A 17,916-nucleotide genomic window follows, 5' to 3' on the forward strand; every position below is an offset into this window, starting at 1 on the left:
AGAACTAAGCCATGAAGAGATAGCCAACCTATAAGATACAGAGTTCAAAACAATGGTAATCAAGATACTTACAGAAATGGTTCAGTATGGTTGCAAAATACAGGGTAAAGTGAAGGCTATGCAAAATAAAATAAAGAAAAATACACAGGGAACCGGCAGTGAAGGGAAGGAAATGAGGACTGGAATAAATGATTGGAACAGAAGGAAGAAATAAACATTCAACCAGAACAGAATAAAGAAACAAGAATACAATAAATGAAGAGGGGCTTAGGGACCTCTGGGATAACTTTAAACATTCTACTATCCCAATTATAGGGATGCTGAAAAGGGAGGAGGAGGAGTAAGAAATTGAAAACTTACTTGAAAACATAATGAAGGAGAACTTCCCCAACCTCGCAAAGGAAATAGACTTCCAGGAAGTCCAGGAAGCTCAGAGAGTCCCAAAGAACTTGTACCCATGCAAGCACAAAACAAGGCACATCATCATTACATTATCCAAGACTAAAGATAAGGACACAGGTGTTGGGACACAAAAAATGGCCCCAAAGAAAGAACAGATCAAAGCTCCAGAAAAAATACAACTAAGTGATGAAGAGACAGCCAATCTATCAGGTGCACAGTTCAAAACACTGGTAATCAGGATGCTCACAGAAATGGTTGAGTATGGTCACAAAATAGAGAAAAAAGTACGGGCTATAAAAAGAGAAATAAAGGAAAGTGTATAGGGAACCAACAGTGAAGGGAAGGAAACCAGGACTCAAATCAACAGTGTGGAGAAGGAAGAAATAAACATTTAACCAGAACAGACTGAAGAAACAAGAATTCGAAAAAATGAGGAGAGGCTTAGGACCCTCTGGGATAATTTTAAACGTTCCAACATCTGAATCACAGGGATGCCAGACACAGAAGAAGAAGAGCAAGAAATTTAAACTGTATTTGAAAAGAAAAAAAAAAGAAGAAGAAGAACTTCGTCAATCTGCCAAAGGATATATACACTTCCAGGAAGTCCAAGAAGCCCAGAAAGTCCCAAAGAAGTCAGACCCAAGGAAGTATACACCAAGGCACACCATCGTTAATGTATCCAAGATTAAAGATACGGAAAGAATCTTAAAAGCAGCCAGAGAAAAGCAGACTGTTACCTACAAAGGAGTGCCCATAAGACTATCACATGATTTCTCAAAGGAAACATAGGCAAGGGGCTGGAAAGAAGTATTCCAAGTCTTGAAAGGCAAGAATCTACATCCAAGATTACTCTATCCAGCAAAGCTATCACTTAGAATGCAAGGGCAGATAAAGTGTCCTTCCCAGATAAGGTCAAGTTAAAAGAGTTCATCATCACCAAGCTCTTAATATATGAAATGTTACAGGGACATATGTTAGAAAATAAAGATGATGAAAATTATGAACAGTAAAATGACAACAATCTCACAACTATCAACAAGTAAATCTAAAAAGAGAAAACAAAAAAAGATATTAAGCAAACAATTAGAATAGAAATGGAATCACAGAAATGGAGATCACATGGAGGGTTATCAGTGGAGAGTGGGAATGGGAAGAATGGGGAAAAAGGTACAGGGAGTAAGAAGCATAAATGGGGTTGGCAAGATGGTGGAATAGTAAGTGGAAGCCACACTAACTTCCTCCCAGGACCAATATGGAATTACAACTAAATATTGGAGAAATTACCCGGAACAAACAAATGAACAATAAACACTGAGAGAGAAGCCTTGTAACCTCGGACAGACAGAAGAACTAGCTAGGCACAACCTGTCTAGTAAGGAGTGTGGTAGAGGCTTGAGAGGGCTGGCTGGGCACCCACAGGTAGCACCACTGGAGGGATAATTCAGTGGTAGGTTAGATCACCTTAAGAAGAATGGGTTCTAATGCCTAAGCTGGGATTCCCAGCCTGTAACACCAGAGACCAAAAAGTACACAGACAACAACCAGTAGTGAAAAGTAGAAGGGTTATTCTCTGCCAGAGATGAACAGCTAGAGATGCAGAACTGTTTAAAGGGCCAATGTACAAATTTTCATTTGCTGTCACTTACCAGGGATTCCAGCAAAGGCACGAGCAGTGGGCTGCAGAAGCCTAAGGAGAGACTGGGGATGGAAGATTTGGGGAGAGAGCAGAGAGAGTAGCTGCAGGAAACCCAGTGCTGAGTCATCCCCCAGAGGGCAGTAGCCATTGTGCTCAGGCAGACCACTCCCCTCTGAGCAGTAGCAGTCTCAGGGGAAACAATAGCCCTGCTCCCAAGAGCGACTCTGACTTGGCTCTGTGGTGCTTAAGTCTGACTGCTGAGTACAGAGAGACTAGATTAATAACTAAATGAGACAGCCACAGGTGTAGATTCCTGGCAAAGGCAGGGCTAAGTGGACTAGAGATGCTTGAGGAGAGACTGGGAATGGAGGCATGGGAGAAGAGAACTGGAAGACTGGCTGCCAGGATCTAGGTGCTGAGTCATCACCCATACTGCAATAGCCACCCTGCTCAGGCAGACCAATCCCTTCTGGGCAGCAGCAGCCTGAGGGGACACAATAGCCTTGACCCCAGGAGGGACTCTGCCTTGACTCTGGTGCTTAACACTGACTGCTGTGTGCAGAGTGACTAGATTAACAACAGAAGGAAACAGCCAGATACAGTAGACCTCTGGCAGTCTCAGCACGCTACCTAAGGTCAGATGGGGTCGACATCTGACACCACCAGAGGCAGATCCAGAAAGAAAAAAGCAGGGGTAAATACTAAAGGCTACCAAAATGAAATCCACTGTGGCCTTCTTCATGATTAGTGATATTTTCTTTCCTGCATCACTTTCTAATATTCATTTCTTATCCAGAAAGTTTCTGCATATTAAGTGACTAGTATTTATACTATAGTTTATTTCTGTCCTTTCTTATAATAGCCTTGATCTCTTTACACCCTTATTAACACTGCTTCATTCATTGTTGATACTGAAATTGCAGTGGGGAAGATATTTTGGGGACTTGGTGTGTTCCCTGGGGTTTGTGGTTTTCTTCTGGCACCACGTGCACAACAGCATACAAGATGTGGTGAATGGAGTGAACCTAGGTCAGCCAGCAGGAGTGAAGGACCCAACAAAGAATAAACAAATAATAATCAAAACCCAAATATATCCAGAGGGCTAACTTTAATGGCATCCCAAGAGCAGCAAGTTCAGGAGATCAAGGAGACCGTACCACTGAATCTCAGGGGTTTCCTACCATAGAAGTTCATACCACAAACTCAGGGGGTCAGAACAGATGAATTGAAGAAGCAGAGGCTAATAAAAAGAGTCTCACAAACAATGAGAAGACAAAGAAACAAACTCAAATGAAAGGAAAGAAAAGGAGGAAGCCTCAGAAAGAATGCTAAATGAAACACAGGCAAGTCAACTATCAAATATTGAGTTCAAAGCAATGGTTTTAAGGAAGCTGAGTGAACTCATGTAGAATTCCCAAAAACTACAAAGAAACAACAATGAACTCACTGTAAATTATATCAACATAAAAAAGGAAATAGAAACTATAAACAAAAACCAAGAAGAAATGAATAACACAATTTCTGAATTGAAGAACACATTAGAAGGAATTAAAAGAAGGCTGAATGAAGCAGATGACTGAATCTGCTGGAGGAGATTGAATCCAGCCAGCTGGAGGTCAAGGTAGAAAAAATCTTCCAGAAAGAGCAAGAAAAGGAAAAGAGACTCAGAAAGAATGAAGAGGTGTTCAGGGAACTGCAGGACAGAATGATACATAATACTATCCATATAATAGGGAAACCAGAAGGAGAAGAAGACCAAGGGATAGAACACCTGTTTGAAAAAGTAATGATGAAAAATTTCCTTAATCTGAGGAGAGAAAAAGTCACACAAATCCTGGAAATATAGAGGGTAACCAATCAAGAAGAACCCAAAGAGGCCCACTTCAAGACACATCATAATTAAAATGGCAAAATCACAAGACAGAGAGAATCTTAAGGGCTGCAAGGGAGAAACAGGAAGTAAAATACAAGAAAGCCCCAATAAGACTAACAGCTGACTTCTCAATGGATACGCTCTAAGCCAGAAGGGAATGGCAAAAAATATTCCAACTAATGAACACCAGAGGCCTGCAACCAAGACTACTCTGTCCAGCAAGGCTCTCCATTAAAATGGGAGAACAAAGAAGGAGCCTGCCAGACAAAAGAAGCCTCAGAGAATATATCTCCACCAAACCACCACTGCAAGATATTCAAAAGGGACTCTTTTAAGAAGAAGAAGAAAACCAGTGAGAGAGAAAGTAACGCAGGTACAAAAAATGGCAATGAACAAGTACCCATCAATAATAACCTTAGATGTAGACGGATTAAATGCTCCAATCAAAAGACATAGTGTAGCTGAATGAATAAGAAAACATGACCCACACATATGCTGCCTACAAGAGACCCACCTCAAATAAAAAAGACATACACAGACTGAAAGTGAAAGGTTGGAAGAAATATTCCAAGGAAATGCATAGAAAGAAAAAAGCTGGAGTAGCAATACTTCAATCTGACAAAATAAACTTCAAAACAAAGACCATGCAAGGAGATCCAGAAGGACACTTCATAATTAATACTCAAGGGAAGAATCCATCAAGAAGACATAAACATTATAAATATATATACACCCAACGTAGGAGCACCCAAATACATAAGGAAAATTTTGGAGGATTGTCAAGAAAGATATAGACAGCAACACACTTATACTAGGGGATTTTAACACTCCACTGTCAAAAATAGACTTTCCAAACAAAATATCAACAAGGATATTGCGGCACTGAACAATACTCTAGATCAAATGGACTCAACTGATATATACAGAACCTTTCATCCCAAAGAAAGAAAAATACACATTCTTTTCAAATGAACATGGAATATCTTCAAAGATACACCACATGATAGGACACAAAACAAGCCTAAAAAATTTCAAGAATATCAAAATTATATCAAGCATGTCCTCAGACCACAAGGGACTGAAACTAGAAACCAATCTCAAGGAAAAAAAACTTAAAAATGCTCAAATTCATGGAGATTGAATTGCATGCTATTAAACAATGAATAGATTAAGGGTGAGATCAAGGAAGAAATCAAATATTTTCTGGAAACAAATGAAATCAAATACACAACAGTCAAAAACTTATGGGACACAACAAAGGCAGTCTTGAGAGGGAAGTTTATAGTGATACAGGCCTACCTAAAAAAAAAGATTAAAAGTTTTCAAATAAACAACCTAACACTACATCTACAAGAACTGAATGAACAACAACAAACAAAGCCCATAGCAAATAGAAGGAGGGAAGGGAATAACCAAGATCAGAGCAGAATTAAACAACATGAAGACTAAAAGAACAACCGAAAGGATCAATAAATCCAGGAGCTGGTTCTTTGAAAAGATAAACAAAATCAACAAGCCTTTAAGCAGACTCATCAAGAAAAAAAAGGAGAGGACCCGAATAAACACAATCAGAAATGAGAGAGGAGGGATTATAACCAATACCACAGAAATATAGAGGACTTTAAGGAATTGCTACAAACAATTATATGCCAAAAAATTTGAAAACCTAGGTGAAATGGACAAATTTCTAGAAAAATGTAATCTTCCAAAGCTGAATAGAGATAATGCAGAAAGCCTGAACCGACAAATAAAAGCTAATGAAATTGAAGTAGTAATCAAAACCTCCCAGCACACAAAAGTCCTGGACTGGACAGTTTCCAGGAGAATTTTACAAGACATTTAAGGAAGAACTAACCCCTATCCTTTACAGACTATTCTGAGAGATGCAAGAAGATGGAAGACTCTCAGACTCTTTCCATGAAGTCATCTTCATCCTAATCTTAAAACCAGCTAAAGACACAACAAAGCAAGAAAACGTCAGGCCAAGAGGGCTGATGAACACAGACACTAAAATCCTCAACAAAATATTGGCAAACCGCATGTGGCAATACATTAAAAATATCGCACACCATGACCAAATGAGATTCATCTCAGGGACGCAAGGATAGTACAATATTCGTAAATCAATAAGTGTAATACATCACATAAACAAAAGGAAATACAAAAATCACATGATCATATCAATAAATGAGGAAAAAGCATTTGATACTGCACCCAGTTATGATAAAAATACTCAGCAAAGTGGGAATAGAGGGAAGATTCCTCAACATAATAAACACCATTTATGAGAGACCTACAGCCAACATTGTACTCAATGGGAAAAAACTGAAATATTTCCCACTAAGATCAACAACAAGACAAGGTTGTCTACTTTCACCACTTCTACTCAACACAGTTTTGGAAGTCCTGGTCACAGCAAACAGCCAAGAAAGAGAAATAAAAGGCATCCAAATTGGAAAGGAGGAAACAGAATTGTCATTGTTTGCAGATGACATGATAGTGTACCTAGAAAATCCTATAGACTCCACCAAAAGGCTACTTGACCTAATAAGTGAATTTGGCAAAGCAGCAGGATACAAAGTCAATATCCAGAAATCAAAGGCATTTCTGTATAATAACAATGAAATATCAGAAACAAAAATCAGGAAAAAAAATTTGTTATAGCAATCAAAAAAAATAAAGTACCTAGGAATAAATCTAACCAAGTAGGTAAAAGACCTGTTTTCAGAGAACTACACATCAATGAAGAAAGAAATTAAGGAAGGTACAAATGGAAGCATGAACCACCTTCTTAGATTGGTAGAATTAACATCATCAAAATGTCTGTACTACCCAAAGCAATTTATAGATTCAATGCAATTCTTATTAAAGTACCACTGACATATTTCACAGATACAGAACAAACATTTCAAAAATTTATATGTAACCACAAATGACCCCAAATAGTTGCAGCAATTTTGAGAAAGAACAAAGTACGAAGGATCACAATACCTGATACTAAACTGTATTACAAGGCCACTGTAATTAAACCAGATGGTAGTGGCATAAGAACAGACACACACCAATGGAACAGATTAGAGAGGCAGAAATAAACCCAAGTCTGTATGGTCAGTTAGTATTTTACAAAAGGGGCAGCAGCATAAAATGGAATAAAAATAGCCTCTGCAACAAATGGTGTTGGGAGAACTGGATAGCTATATCCAAAAAAAAAAAGAAAAAAAAAAAGAAACTTGAACAATTAGGAGCTTCCAGCTAAGATGGAGGCATAGGTAGACACACTGTGCCTCCTTGCACAAGCAAAAGAAGGAAAACAACAATTAAAAAGCAAAGGACAAATAGAACTGACAGAAAATTGAACTGTATGGAAGCCCCACAACTATAGAGTTAAAGAAGACACATTCATTCAGATCAATAGGAGTAGTGCAGAGAGGAAGGTGGGTGGAGAGGACTTGAGGTAACGTGGTGACTGGAGGACCCAGTGAGTCAGTGGCTGGTGGAGCAGGAGGTCCCATATTCGTAGGGAGATAAACCTGGAGGAACAGCTGGGGAGCAAAACAGATTGTACAACCCAGGGTCCCAGTGGGGAGAAATAAAGCCGCAAGTCACCAATTGAAAACACCTGTGTGAGGCTGAGAGCAACTCCCAGCCTCACAGGAGAGTTTGTTGGAGAGGCCCACATGGTCCTAGAATGTACACAAGCCCACCCACCAGGGAATCTGCACCAGAAGGGCCCAATTTGATTGTGGGTAGCAGGAGAAAACCGGTAAAGAGCAGAGCAAGTGCCATTGTTTTCTTTCAAACCCCTCCCCCACATACAGCATCATAACGCAGCCAGATACGTTGACCTGCCCTGGTGAACACTTAAGATTCCGTCCCTTACAACATAATAAGTGCACTGAGAAAAAGAAATGGCCCAAATGAAAGAGCAGATCAAAGCTCCAGAAAAAATACAACTAAGTGAAAAAGAGATACCCAAGCTATCAGATACACAGTTCAAAACACTGGTAATCAGGATGCTCACAGAATTAGTTGAATTTGGTTGCAAATTAGATGAAAAAATGAAGACTATGCTAAGTGAAATAAAGGAAAATGTACAGAGAATCAACAGTGATAGGAAGGAAACTGGTGTGGACCAAATCAAAGGTGTGGACCAGAAGGAAGAAACATTCAACCAGAAAAGAATGAAGAAACAAGAATTCAAAAAAATGAGAAGAGGGTTAGGAATGTCCAAGACATCTTTAAACATTCCAACATCCAAAGTATAGGGGTACCAGAAGGGGAAGAGGAAGACCAAGAAATTGAAAACTTATTTGAACAAATAATGAAGGAGAATTTCCCCAATCTGGCAAAGGAAATAGACTTCCAGGAAGTCCAGGAAGCTCACAGAGTCCCAAAGACATTGGACCCAAGGAGGAACACACCAAGGCACACCATAATTACATTAGCCAAGATTCAAAATAAGAATAGAATCTTAGAAACAGCAAGAGAAAAGGAGACAATTACTTACAAAGGAGTTCCCGTTAAGTCTGTCAGCTGATTTCTCAAAAGAGACCTTGCAGGCAAGAAGGGACTAAAAAGAAATATTGTAAGTCATAAAAAGCAGGCACCTACATCCAAGATTGCTCTATCCAGCAAAGCTTTTATTCAGACTAGAAGGGCAGATAAGGTGCTTCTCAGATAAGGTCAACTTAAAGTAATTCATCATCACCAAGCCCTTATTATATGAAATGTTAGAGGGATTTATCAAAAAAAAAAAAGATAAAAATATGAACAGTAAAATGACAGCAAACTCAGTATTAACAGCCAAACATAAAACAAAAATAAAAGCAAACTAAGCAAACTAGAACAGGAACAGAACCACAGAAATGGAAATCACATGAAGGGTTATCAACAGGAGAGTGGGAGGGGGAGAGAGGGGGAAAAGGTACACAGAATAAGTAGCATCAATGGTAGGTAGAAAATAGGGGGAGGTTAAAAATAGTATAGGAAATGTAGAAGCCAAAGAACTTATATGTATGCCCATGAACATGAACTAAAGTGGGGAAATGTGGGTGGGAGGAGGTGTGCAGGGTGGAGGGGAATAAAGGGGGGGGGGGAATGGGACAACTGTAATAGCATACTCAATAAAATATATTTTAAAAAATGAAACTCTATCACCAACTTACAATATAAATGAAAATAAAATCAAGATGGATAAAAAACTTAAATATGTGTCATGACATAATAAAAGTCCCAGAGGAGAATATAGGCTGGAAAATCTCAGATATCCCATGCAGGAATATTTTCACTGATATGTCCCCTAGAGCAAGAGACATGAAGGAAAGAATAAAAATGGGACCTTATCAAAATAAAAAGCTTACCAACTATATGAAAAAACATACTTGCCAATGATACCTTGGACAAGGTTTTGATGTCCTAAATATATAAAGAACTGCCAGGATTGCACTCCAGGAAGATAAACAACCCATTTAAAAATGGGCAAAGGACTTGAACAGACACTTCTCCAAGGAGGACATACAGAAGGCCCAGAGACATAGGAAAAGATGCTCAGCATCACTAGGCATCAGAGAGATTCAAATTAAAACTGCAATGAGATACCACTTCACACTGGTGAGAATGGCCATCATAAACAAAGCAACAAACAACAAATGTTGGAAAGGATGTGGAGAAATGGGAACCCTGGTGCACTGTTGGTGGGAATGGAGACTGGTGTAGCCACTGTGGAGAACAGTAAGGAATTTTCTCAGGAAACTAGAAATGGAACTGCCTTCTGACCCAGCAATTCCACTTCTTGGATTATAAACCTAAGAACCCTGAAAGAGCAAGCCAAAAGAACTTATATACCCCAATGTTCATAGCTGCACAGTTTACAATAGCCAAGTCCTGGAAGCAACCTAAGTGCCCATCAGTAAATGAGTGGATCAAAAATCTACGGTACGTTTACATGATGGAATACTGAACAGGAGAAAGAAAGGAGCTCCTATCCTTTGCAACAGTATGGATGGAATTGGAGAGCATTATGCTAAGCGAAATAAGCCAGGTGGTAAAAGACAAACACCATACGATTCGCCTTTAAGTGGAACTTAATCAACAAAACAAATAAGCAAGCAAAATATAACCAGAGACATTAAAATTAAGAACAAACTGACAGTAACCAGAGGGAAGGGGGAAGAGATAATGGGGGAAAATGGGGAAGGGTTTTCAGGAACAACTATAAAGGACATATGACCAAAATGAAGCAAGGTGGGATCAGGGGAAGGAGGTGGGGATGGCTGTAATAGCAGGAGTGGTTGGGGGAAAATGCAAACCACCGTACTTGAACAACAATAAAAAAAATAAATTACAAAAAAAGAAAACCATATTATGCAAAATACTGAGTGTATGCACATGCACAAGACTATTCATTGGTCTTGTTCTTTTCATTCATTCTTTTATTAAGGAACAAAAACAACCTAATACCTATCAATAAAAAACACACAAATAAAAATAAATGATCTCAATGTATTTGTTTTCAAATCACATCTTCCTCAAACTTGTAAGTCCCAGAGTAGCCAATTCAAGTGTCATTACTGCTAGAGGTGCTATCAAATATACTTTCATTTGGCCCTGGCTGGTGTGGCTCAGTGGTTGAGTGCTAGTGTGCAAACTGAAAGGTCACCAGTTAGATCACCCTGGTCAGGGCACATGCTTGGTTTGAGGGCCAGGTCCCCAGCTGGGGCTTGCAAGAGGCATATGATTAATGTATCTCTCGCACATTGATGCTTCTCTCCCTCTCTTTCTCCTGTCTCTAAAAATAAATAAAATCCTTAAAGAAAAGAAAATAAATCTTTATATTTATACTTTTGAATTCTTTCAAGTCTTGTTCACCACAACTGCTTGATGTTTGACACAGTGGTTTAGGATGTTTTAGGTGTTACTAATTACCTGTTCCTCAGAAACCTCTAGAGGAGGGGATGCTTGTTGTTCAGACTGCTGACCATCCCGATAGTTTACATTTTGTCGCTGCCTCAAAGGAGGGAAAAGACGATTCCAATTGATCATTCCTCCCTAAAAAAAAGATCAATATACAATGATCAGACATAGAAGGGAGAGAACCATCGTAATGCTTGGGAGAGCATTCTTTTGCAATGCTGTCATATCTATAGACTGAGAAATAAAATGTCATACTGATCTGTTGTTTGCAAGCAATCCACATCCTAAAATATGCATCAATGGGATAAAGTATTCAACCAATGGGATAAAATCAGTACAATGCAGTAGGAGCATAGAGAGAAAAGAAGCTAATGAGTCTCGCCAAAGTTATTTGTGCAATTTGGCCCACTGTGCCCCCTCTAACTCTGTCCCACCTGCTGTCTCATCTTCATGGACTCTTCAGAGTTCAGGGACTTTCTGGGTGTGACAGAAAAGAAGGCAAAAGGAGGCAGCAACCAGAAACCTGCAGTTTCTTTCAGCAGCTCTTTAAAACGCTTATCTTCCTCCTCTTTCTCTTCCCACTCCTTTTCCTTTTATTTAATTCTGAGCATGCTCAGTGGAGGTAGACTGCAGGCGGAGATAAAACCCAGGTTGAGGGACAGGATAGAGAATGTGAAGGTAAACCTTACACACAAAGATAAGAGCTCAGAAATAAGGATCAGAGCTGTCCTCCCAAGAGGCTGTATGGATAATTTAAGAGGATGCAATGTCATTTCTTTCTTATTCTGTTATCCATGAAAAGAAAATCACCATGTGAAGAAAAATATGCACTACATGATGCTTGAAAAAACATTCACATTTTTAGCTAAATGCCAGTATTTTAAACTCTCAATTTAAATCTCTATTTCTAGATCAAGAAAAATTACAGGCTAAGACAACCTGAAATTTTTTCTACTATAAATGCCTAACAAGGCTAGGTAAAATAAAAAATACTTCATATGTATAGCTGAACATAAAATGAAGAAATGGAGGCCTGAAGGTGCCAGAAACAAGCCCTGAAGGTGCCAGGAAGAAGAAAAATTGCAGCAGTAGGCAAGCAGGCTACCAATGACAGCGGTGTAAGAGTGAGCATATCCTGCTAACCCAGAACCTCTTGGTTACCTATTTGGATCTGAAAGATGTAATGACTTTGAACTCACTACCTAGTTACAGGCACAACCCTCAAATGCAGCCTGTGAAAGAGAGGATGAGAAAAACAAACCAAAAGGCTGATCTTTATTCAGGGAAAGAGCAGGAATCATGGTCTATCTAACACTTGAAAGATGAGGAATTTGGGGTTCAGGTTACACTACACATGTGTTCTAAGAACCCATAAAAGTTGGTTCTGGAATGAAGGTGAATATAAGTAGGAGTCAAACAGAAGCAAACATAAAATTACTCTGGAGAGATACTTTCTTACTATGCAATTAAATACGATTTACAAACAGAACTCCACTGAGGAATGCAGAATCCAACACCCATGAGGAAATAACCTATCACAAGCAAGAGTCAGTGTCCTCAATAAACAAGAACTTAAATTCAGAACAATCTGAAAGCTATAAAATCAGAAGTTTCAAAGTAATTAAGGTACAAAAGAAAGACTTAAAATACATTATAAACATTGTTTAAAAATTTAGGGAAATTATAAACAAAAATTTATGCAAAAGTTTTCTGGAGAAATACTTGCAGAAATAAATTCAATATATTAGTGATCACAACAAATATACATGGACAAACTCACCAACTCAAAACCTGGAATTCTTGATTTTGAACTTTTTTTATCCTCCCCCCGATCCCTAACAGACACACCTAAAATATAAAGACATAGACGAGTTGATGTAAAGAGCTGGAAAAAGAAATATCAGAGAAGTACTAACCAAAGCAAGTTGATGTCACTATATTCATGTCAAATAAGTAGACCTCAAGGTCAAAATAAGCATTTTAGTGATATAATACATTGACATATTTCTCTAAAATACAACAGCATCAAAATATAGAAAACAAAAATTAATAGAATTATAAGAATTGAAAACATCCACACATATTTAATTTTTAGTATGCCTTGATAAATCTAACAGACAAAAACAATAATATAGATTATAGTGTGTCTAAATGAATGTCTATAGCCTACACTCAATATTTAGAAAATATACATTATTTTCCATTATACATAAAATATTTATAAAAAGTGACTGTGCACTAAGCCCTATATGAAACATCCACAAATACCAAAACGTAAATATCAGACTATATTGTCTGACCACAATGCATTTAAATTAGAAATTGCCATCAAAAGTATAACAAAAAATTAAAATTCGCACCATTGAAAATTAAAATGGAAAAGATCATAATGAAAATTAGGAAATATCTAAAAGTTAATATAATTGAAATCATTAATTATCAAAAGCTTGTAGAGGATATATTTAAGTAGTTAATATAGTTTGAAAATATTGTGCTTAAAGAAAATGAAGACTGAATATTAAAGAATTAAGTACATTCAACTGAAGAATTGAAGAAACTAGGAAAAGCAAAAATACAAAGAAATTAGAAAGAATGAAGGTGAATGTTGAGAGCAAATATTAATAAAGTGGAAAACAAAGACACAATAGGAGGCATCAATAAAAATGAATGCTTGTTTAAAAAGTCAAATGAGACTTCCAGTCAAGATGACAGTGTAGGTAAATGCAGTGCTCAAATCCTCTGACAATCACACCAAAATTACAACTAACCTACACAACAATCATCATTGAGAACCACCTGAAATCTAGCTGACCAGAAGCCCTATAACTAGGGATTTAAAGAAGCTGGTAGGAGGGGTGAAGACCAGTAACAAGCTGGTCCCACATCCATATATCACTGTTAAAAATCATGAGGTATTGATAGCTCAGCTGTGGAGGTACACACAGAGGAGCAAGGGGTTCCAGTACCACACCAGGACCCTCAACCCATGGTTCCAGTGCCAGAAAGATAAGTCACCATAACTTCTGGCAGTAAAAACCAGCAGGGATTATGGCTGCGTGAGACAAAGGCTTCTGGAGTCCCAAGGAGTTCCTCTGTTTTTAAATATATATATTTATTTATTCTTAGAGAGAGGGGAAGGGAAGGAGAAAGACAGGGAAACATCAATGTGTGGTTGCCGCTCATGTGCCCCCCTACTGGGGACCTGGCCCGCAACCCAGGCATGTGCCCTACACTGGAAATTGAAGCAGTGATCCTTTGGTTTGCAGGCCCACACTCAATCCACTGAGCTATGCCAGCCAGGGCACAGGGAGTTCCCTTTAAAGGCCCTGCTGGCTTACTTGAACTTTCTCCCTCTGAGCTCCAGTGCTGTGACAGCAGCTTGAAAGGCACTGGGGATATATGGGGAGGAAATTAATCATCCAGCATCAGGGTGAGATCTGGAGGGGCAGCTTTCTCCCAGACCAAAGTGCTGGCAGAGGCCATTGTTCCTTGTCTGAGAAGCCCCCCCTACAAAGCCTGGAGGCAGGCACCATATCTGAGTCTCTATTTACTTGGCTCACACAGTTTGCCTCATGCTGGTGATTCCCTGAGGTCCTGTCCCACCCAATTTGTGGGCCTACCCAAGCTGTTTCCCGTGGCTCTTCCAATGACTCCTGCTGTGGACTTTCCTAAAATCTCTCAAAGTTCCACAAATTGTAACAAACAGCATCTGGTTATGGTGTGTCCCATACCTCTTGCTAAATGGCATCAGGCCCGGCAGTAGTGCCAGCTGGCTTTGGTTCACAGCTTGGCCTCTCCTGGACACTCCAAGCTCAGTACAAGTAGAAATCATTTAAAGATTTCTCTGTAGCTTGTGCCTGTGGCCACAGGCAGTGGCTAACCTTGCACCTCCTGGGAGGCCTCAGAGACGGTGCTCCCTGTGGACAGCATTACATGCTGGATAACAACCCTACCACCTCCACAAGCAACATACTAAAAGGGCAAGTCCTGCTCCATAGGGTAGGCTGCTGCACAGCAGCTCTTCCACTGTAGTTGCAGCCAGTCCTCACAGCTGATTGGCCTGGGGGTCAATCCCTCCTAGTGATGCCAAAAACAATCAAGGTTCAACCATAACAGGACAGTGCACACAGCTCACACAGAGGTGTACATGGACAACCTAGCTCATGTGACAGAGGAGGCAGTGCAATGCGGCCCTACAGAACACCTAGTACAGAAGTCCAGGAGACATAGCAGCTCTACTTAATACATGCGTAGGGAAGCAGCCAAAATGTGGAGACCAAGAAACAGGTCACAAATGAAAGAACAGATGAAATCTCCAGGAAAAGAACTAAATGAAACAGAGGCCAACAAACTATCAGATACAGTGTTCAAAAACAATGGTTATAAGGATGCTGAAGAAACTTAGTGAGAACTTCAACAACATGAAAAAGGACCTACAAATCATAAAAAGGACCAGTCAAAAATGAAGAATCATTAACTGAAATAAAGAATAACTTACAGGGAATGAACAGTAAAGTAGATGAAGCCCAGAATCAAATCAGTGATTAGGAAAATAAGGAAGCAGAAAACAATCAGAGGAGCAAAAAGAAAAAGAAATACTAAAAAAATGAAGATAGTGTTGTCCTCTGGGACAACTTCAAGCACACCAACATTTACATCATGGGGGTATCAAAAAGAGAAGGGAAAGAACAAGAAATTCAAAACCTATTTTTAAAAAATTACAGAAAACTTCCTTAACCCAGTAAAGGAAATGAACATGCAACTCCAGGAAGCGCAGAGAGTCCCAAACAAGATGCAACCAAAGAGACCCACACCAAGACACATCATACTTAAAATGCCAAAAGTTAAAAACGAAGAGACAATATTAAAAGCAGAAAGAGAAAAACCAGTTAATTACCTACAAGGGAACTTCCACAAGACTATCAACTGATTTATCAGCAGAAACTTTGCAGGCCAGAGGGGAGTGGCAAGAAATATTCGGTGATGAAAAGCAAGGACCTACAGCCAAAATTACTCTACCCAGCAAAGCTATCATTTTGAATCAAAGGACAAATAAAGAGCTTCCCAGACAAGAAGAAAAAAAAACTAGAAGAATTTATTACCACCAAACCAATATTATATGAAATGTTAAAGAGTGTTCTTTAAGAAGAAGAAAAAATATAAAATTAAAAATATAAGCAATAAAATACCAATACATACTTTTCAACAATTGAATAAAAAACAAAATAAACTAACAAGCATAACAGAAACAGACTCAGAGATACAGAGAACACTTTGACACTTGCCAGATGGGAGAGGCATTGGGGGAATAGGTGAAAAAGGTGAAGGGATTAAGAAGTACAAATTGGCTGTTATGAATGGTTGCGGGGATGTTGTGTGCAGCACAGGGAATATAGTGAAAGGTATTCTGGTAGCTATGTGTGGTGTCAGATGGGTGTGGGATTTATTGAGATGATAACTTGGTGTGTTATGTGATATCTGGTCACTGGGATGTACACCTGAAACTAGTATAGTACTGTATGCCGACTGTAATTGAAACATTTTTAAAATTATTATAAAAATAAGTAAAATAAAATATATAAATCTGGCAATCTTGATGAAAAAACAAAGAAGCACAGAGAATATTAAGAACAATACAAGGGTCATAATACAGATTTTTAAAAATTACCAGTAACTTTGATAAAACAGTTTTCTAGCATACTATAGCTTATGAAAACCTACTCAAGAAGGAATAGAAATTGGTAAGCATTTTTGAAAACTGTTCAGAAACATCTAAGAAAGCTTAACACATGTGTGTGTCTCAGCAATTCCATTTCTGGACAATAGAAATGGAAACACGTGCTCACCAAAGGCATGGACTAGACTGCTCTCAGCAGCTCCAATATAGCAATTAAAGACTAAAAACTACTCAAAAGTCCACTAAGTAAAAATAAATTAAGGTATAGTCATATAATATCAGTAGCAGTGAAAATGTACACATTACAGTAATATACAACTATATGAATGAATCTCTTAAATATGATGTTAAAGCACAAAAAGTACATATGTATGATTACTTTTCTATATGTTTACTCTTATGCATGTATGTTATACTTCAATAAGAAGTTACCAAAAAAAAATTAGAAAACCTGAGTAGACCTCTAGCCATTCATGTAAATGAAATAGTATTTAAAAATCTACCCACCAAAAGTCTACAGGTGAAGCCCTTAAAAACTTTAATGAATTGCTATCTTATACAAAATTTTCTAGAGAACAGAAAAAGAAGGAAAGCTGTTCACCTAATTTTTTGTGGCTAGTACGATTTTTTCTCCCAAACCAGACAAGGCCATTACGAGAAAGAAAATTACAGAACAATTTATTTTTCATTTATGAATAAATGCAATAACCCTAAATAAGATATTAGTAAACTCTATGTAACAATGTTCAGAAATAATCAACGTACCTTACAAAATATAGTACTGTAATTCACAGATTAACAGAATCAAGAAGAAAAACCAAATGTTTCAATAGATATGAACACAATCTGATTCAGAAAGAGAAAAAATGCCTATTATCACCTCCTGCATTCAACACAAGACATAGCATAATAAGGCCCAATCCAACCAAACATGAAAGAAAATGCAGAAGAAAGGAAAGGGAGAATTAAAACTCATTATTCTCACATGATAACTGTCCACCTAGAAATTGAGAGCTAAGAGTACAAAATAAAAAAGTATCAATAACATTTCTCTACTGTGATTATTTAGAAAATAAAAGTACCAAAAATTACCAATTTACAAACAGAAGTAAAATCTACTAGGTACTTAATTATGAATTGAATCTAAAAAGAGATCTTTATGGAGAAAATATCAAACTAGATTGAAGGATATCAGAAGACCTAAATGAGTGGAAAGACTCAGCGCATTCCTGCCTGGGAGGACCCAATACTGTAATCTACCTACACACTGCCAATTCTAGTCTATAGCAGAGACTGCTGGTTGGCTCTCAATATCCATATTCCCTTTTCTTTAAATATAGGGCTTTTGGGGGTGACACACACCCACTACATTGCTCGACTTCCCACTGTGTGGACTCAGTTCTACCAATAGTATGG

General features: G+C 38.3%; 1 protein-coding gene across 1 annotated transcript in view; it reads right to left on the reverse strand.

The window, feature by feature from the left end:
- Positions 1–17,916, reverse strand: part of UBAC2 (UBA domain containing 2) — a 233,632-nt gene that overhangs the window by 26,152 nt on the left and 189,564 nt on the right. The window contains exon 8 of the mRNA XM_037151691.2: positions 10,836–10,958. Coding sequence (XP_037007586.2) covers positions 10,836–10,958 — 123 coding nt within the window. The remainder of the gene's footprint in view (positions 1–10,835; positions 10,959–17,916) is intronic.

The sequence above is a fragment of the Artibeus jamaicensis genome, unplaced genomic scaffold, assembly GCF_021234435.1.
Source record: "Artibeus jamaicensis isolate MK-2021 breed Jamaican fruit bat unplaced genomic scaffold, CSHL_Jam_final contig_410, whole genome shotgun sequence".
NCBI classification, from domain to species: Eukaryota; Metazoa; Chordata; class Mammalia; order Chiroptera; family Phyllostomidae; genus Artibeus; species Artibeus jamaicensis.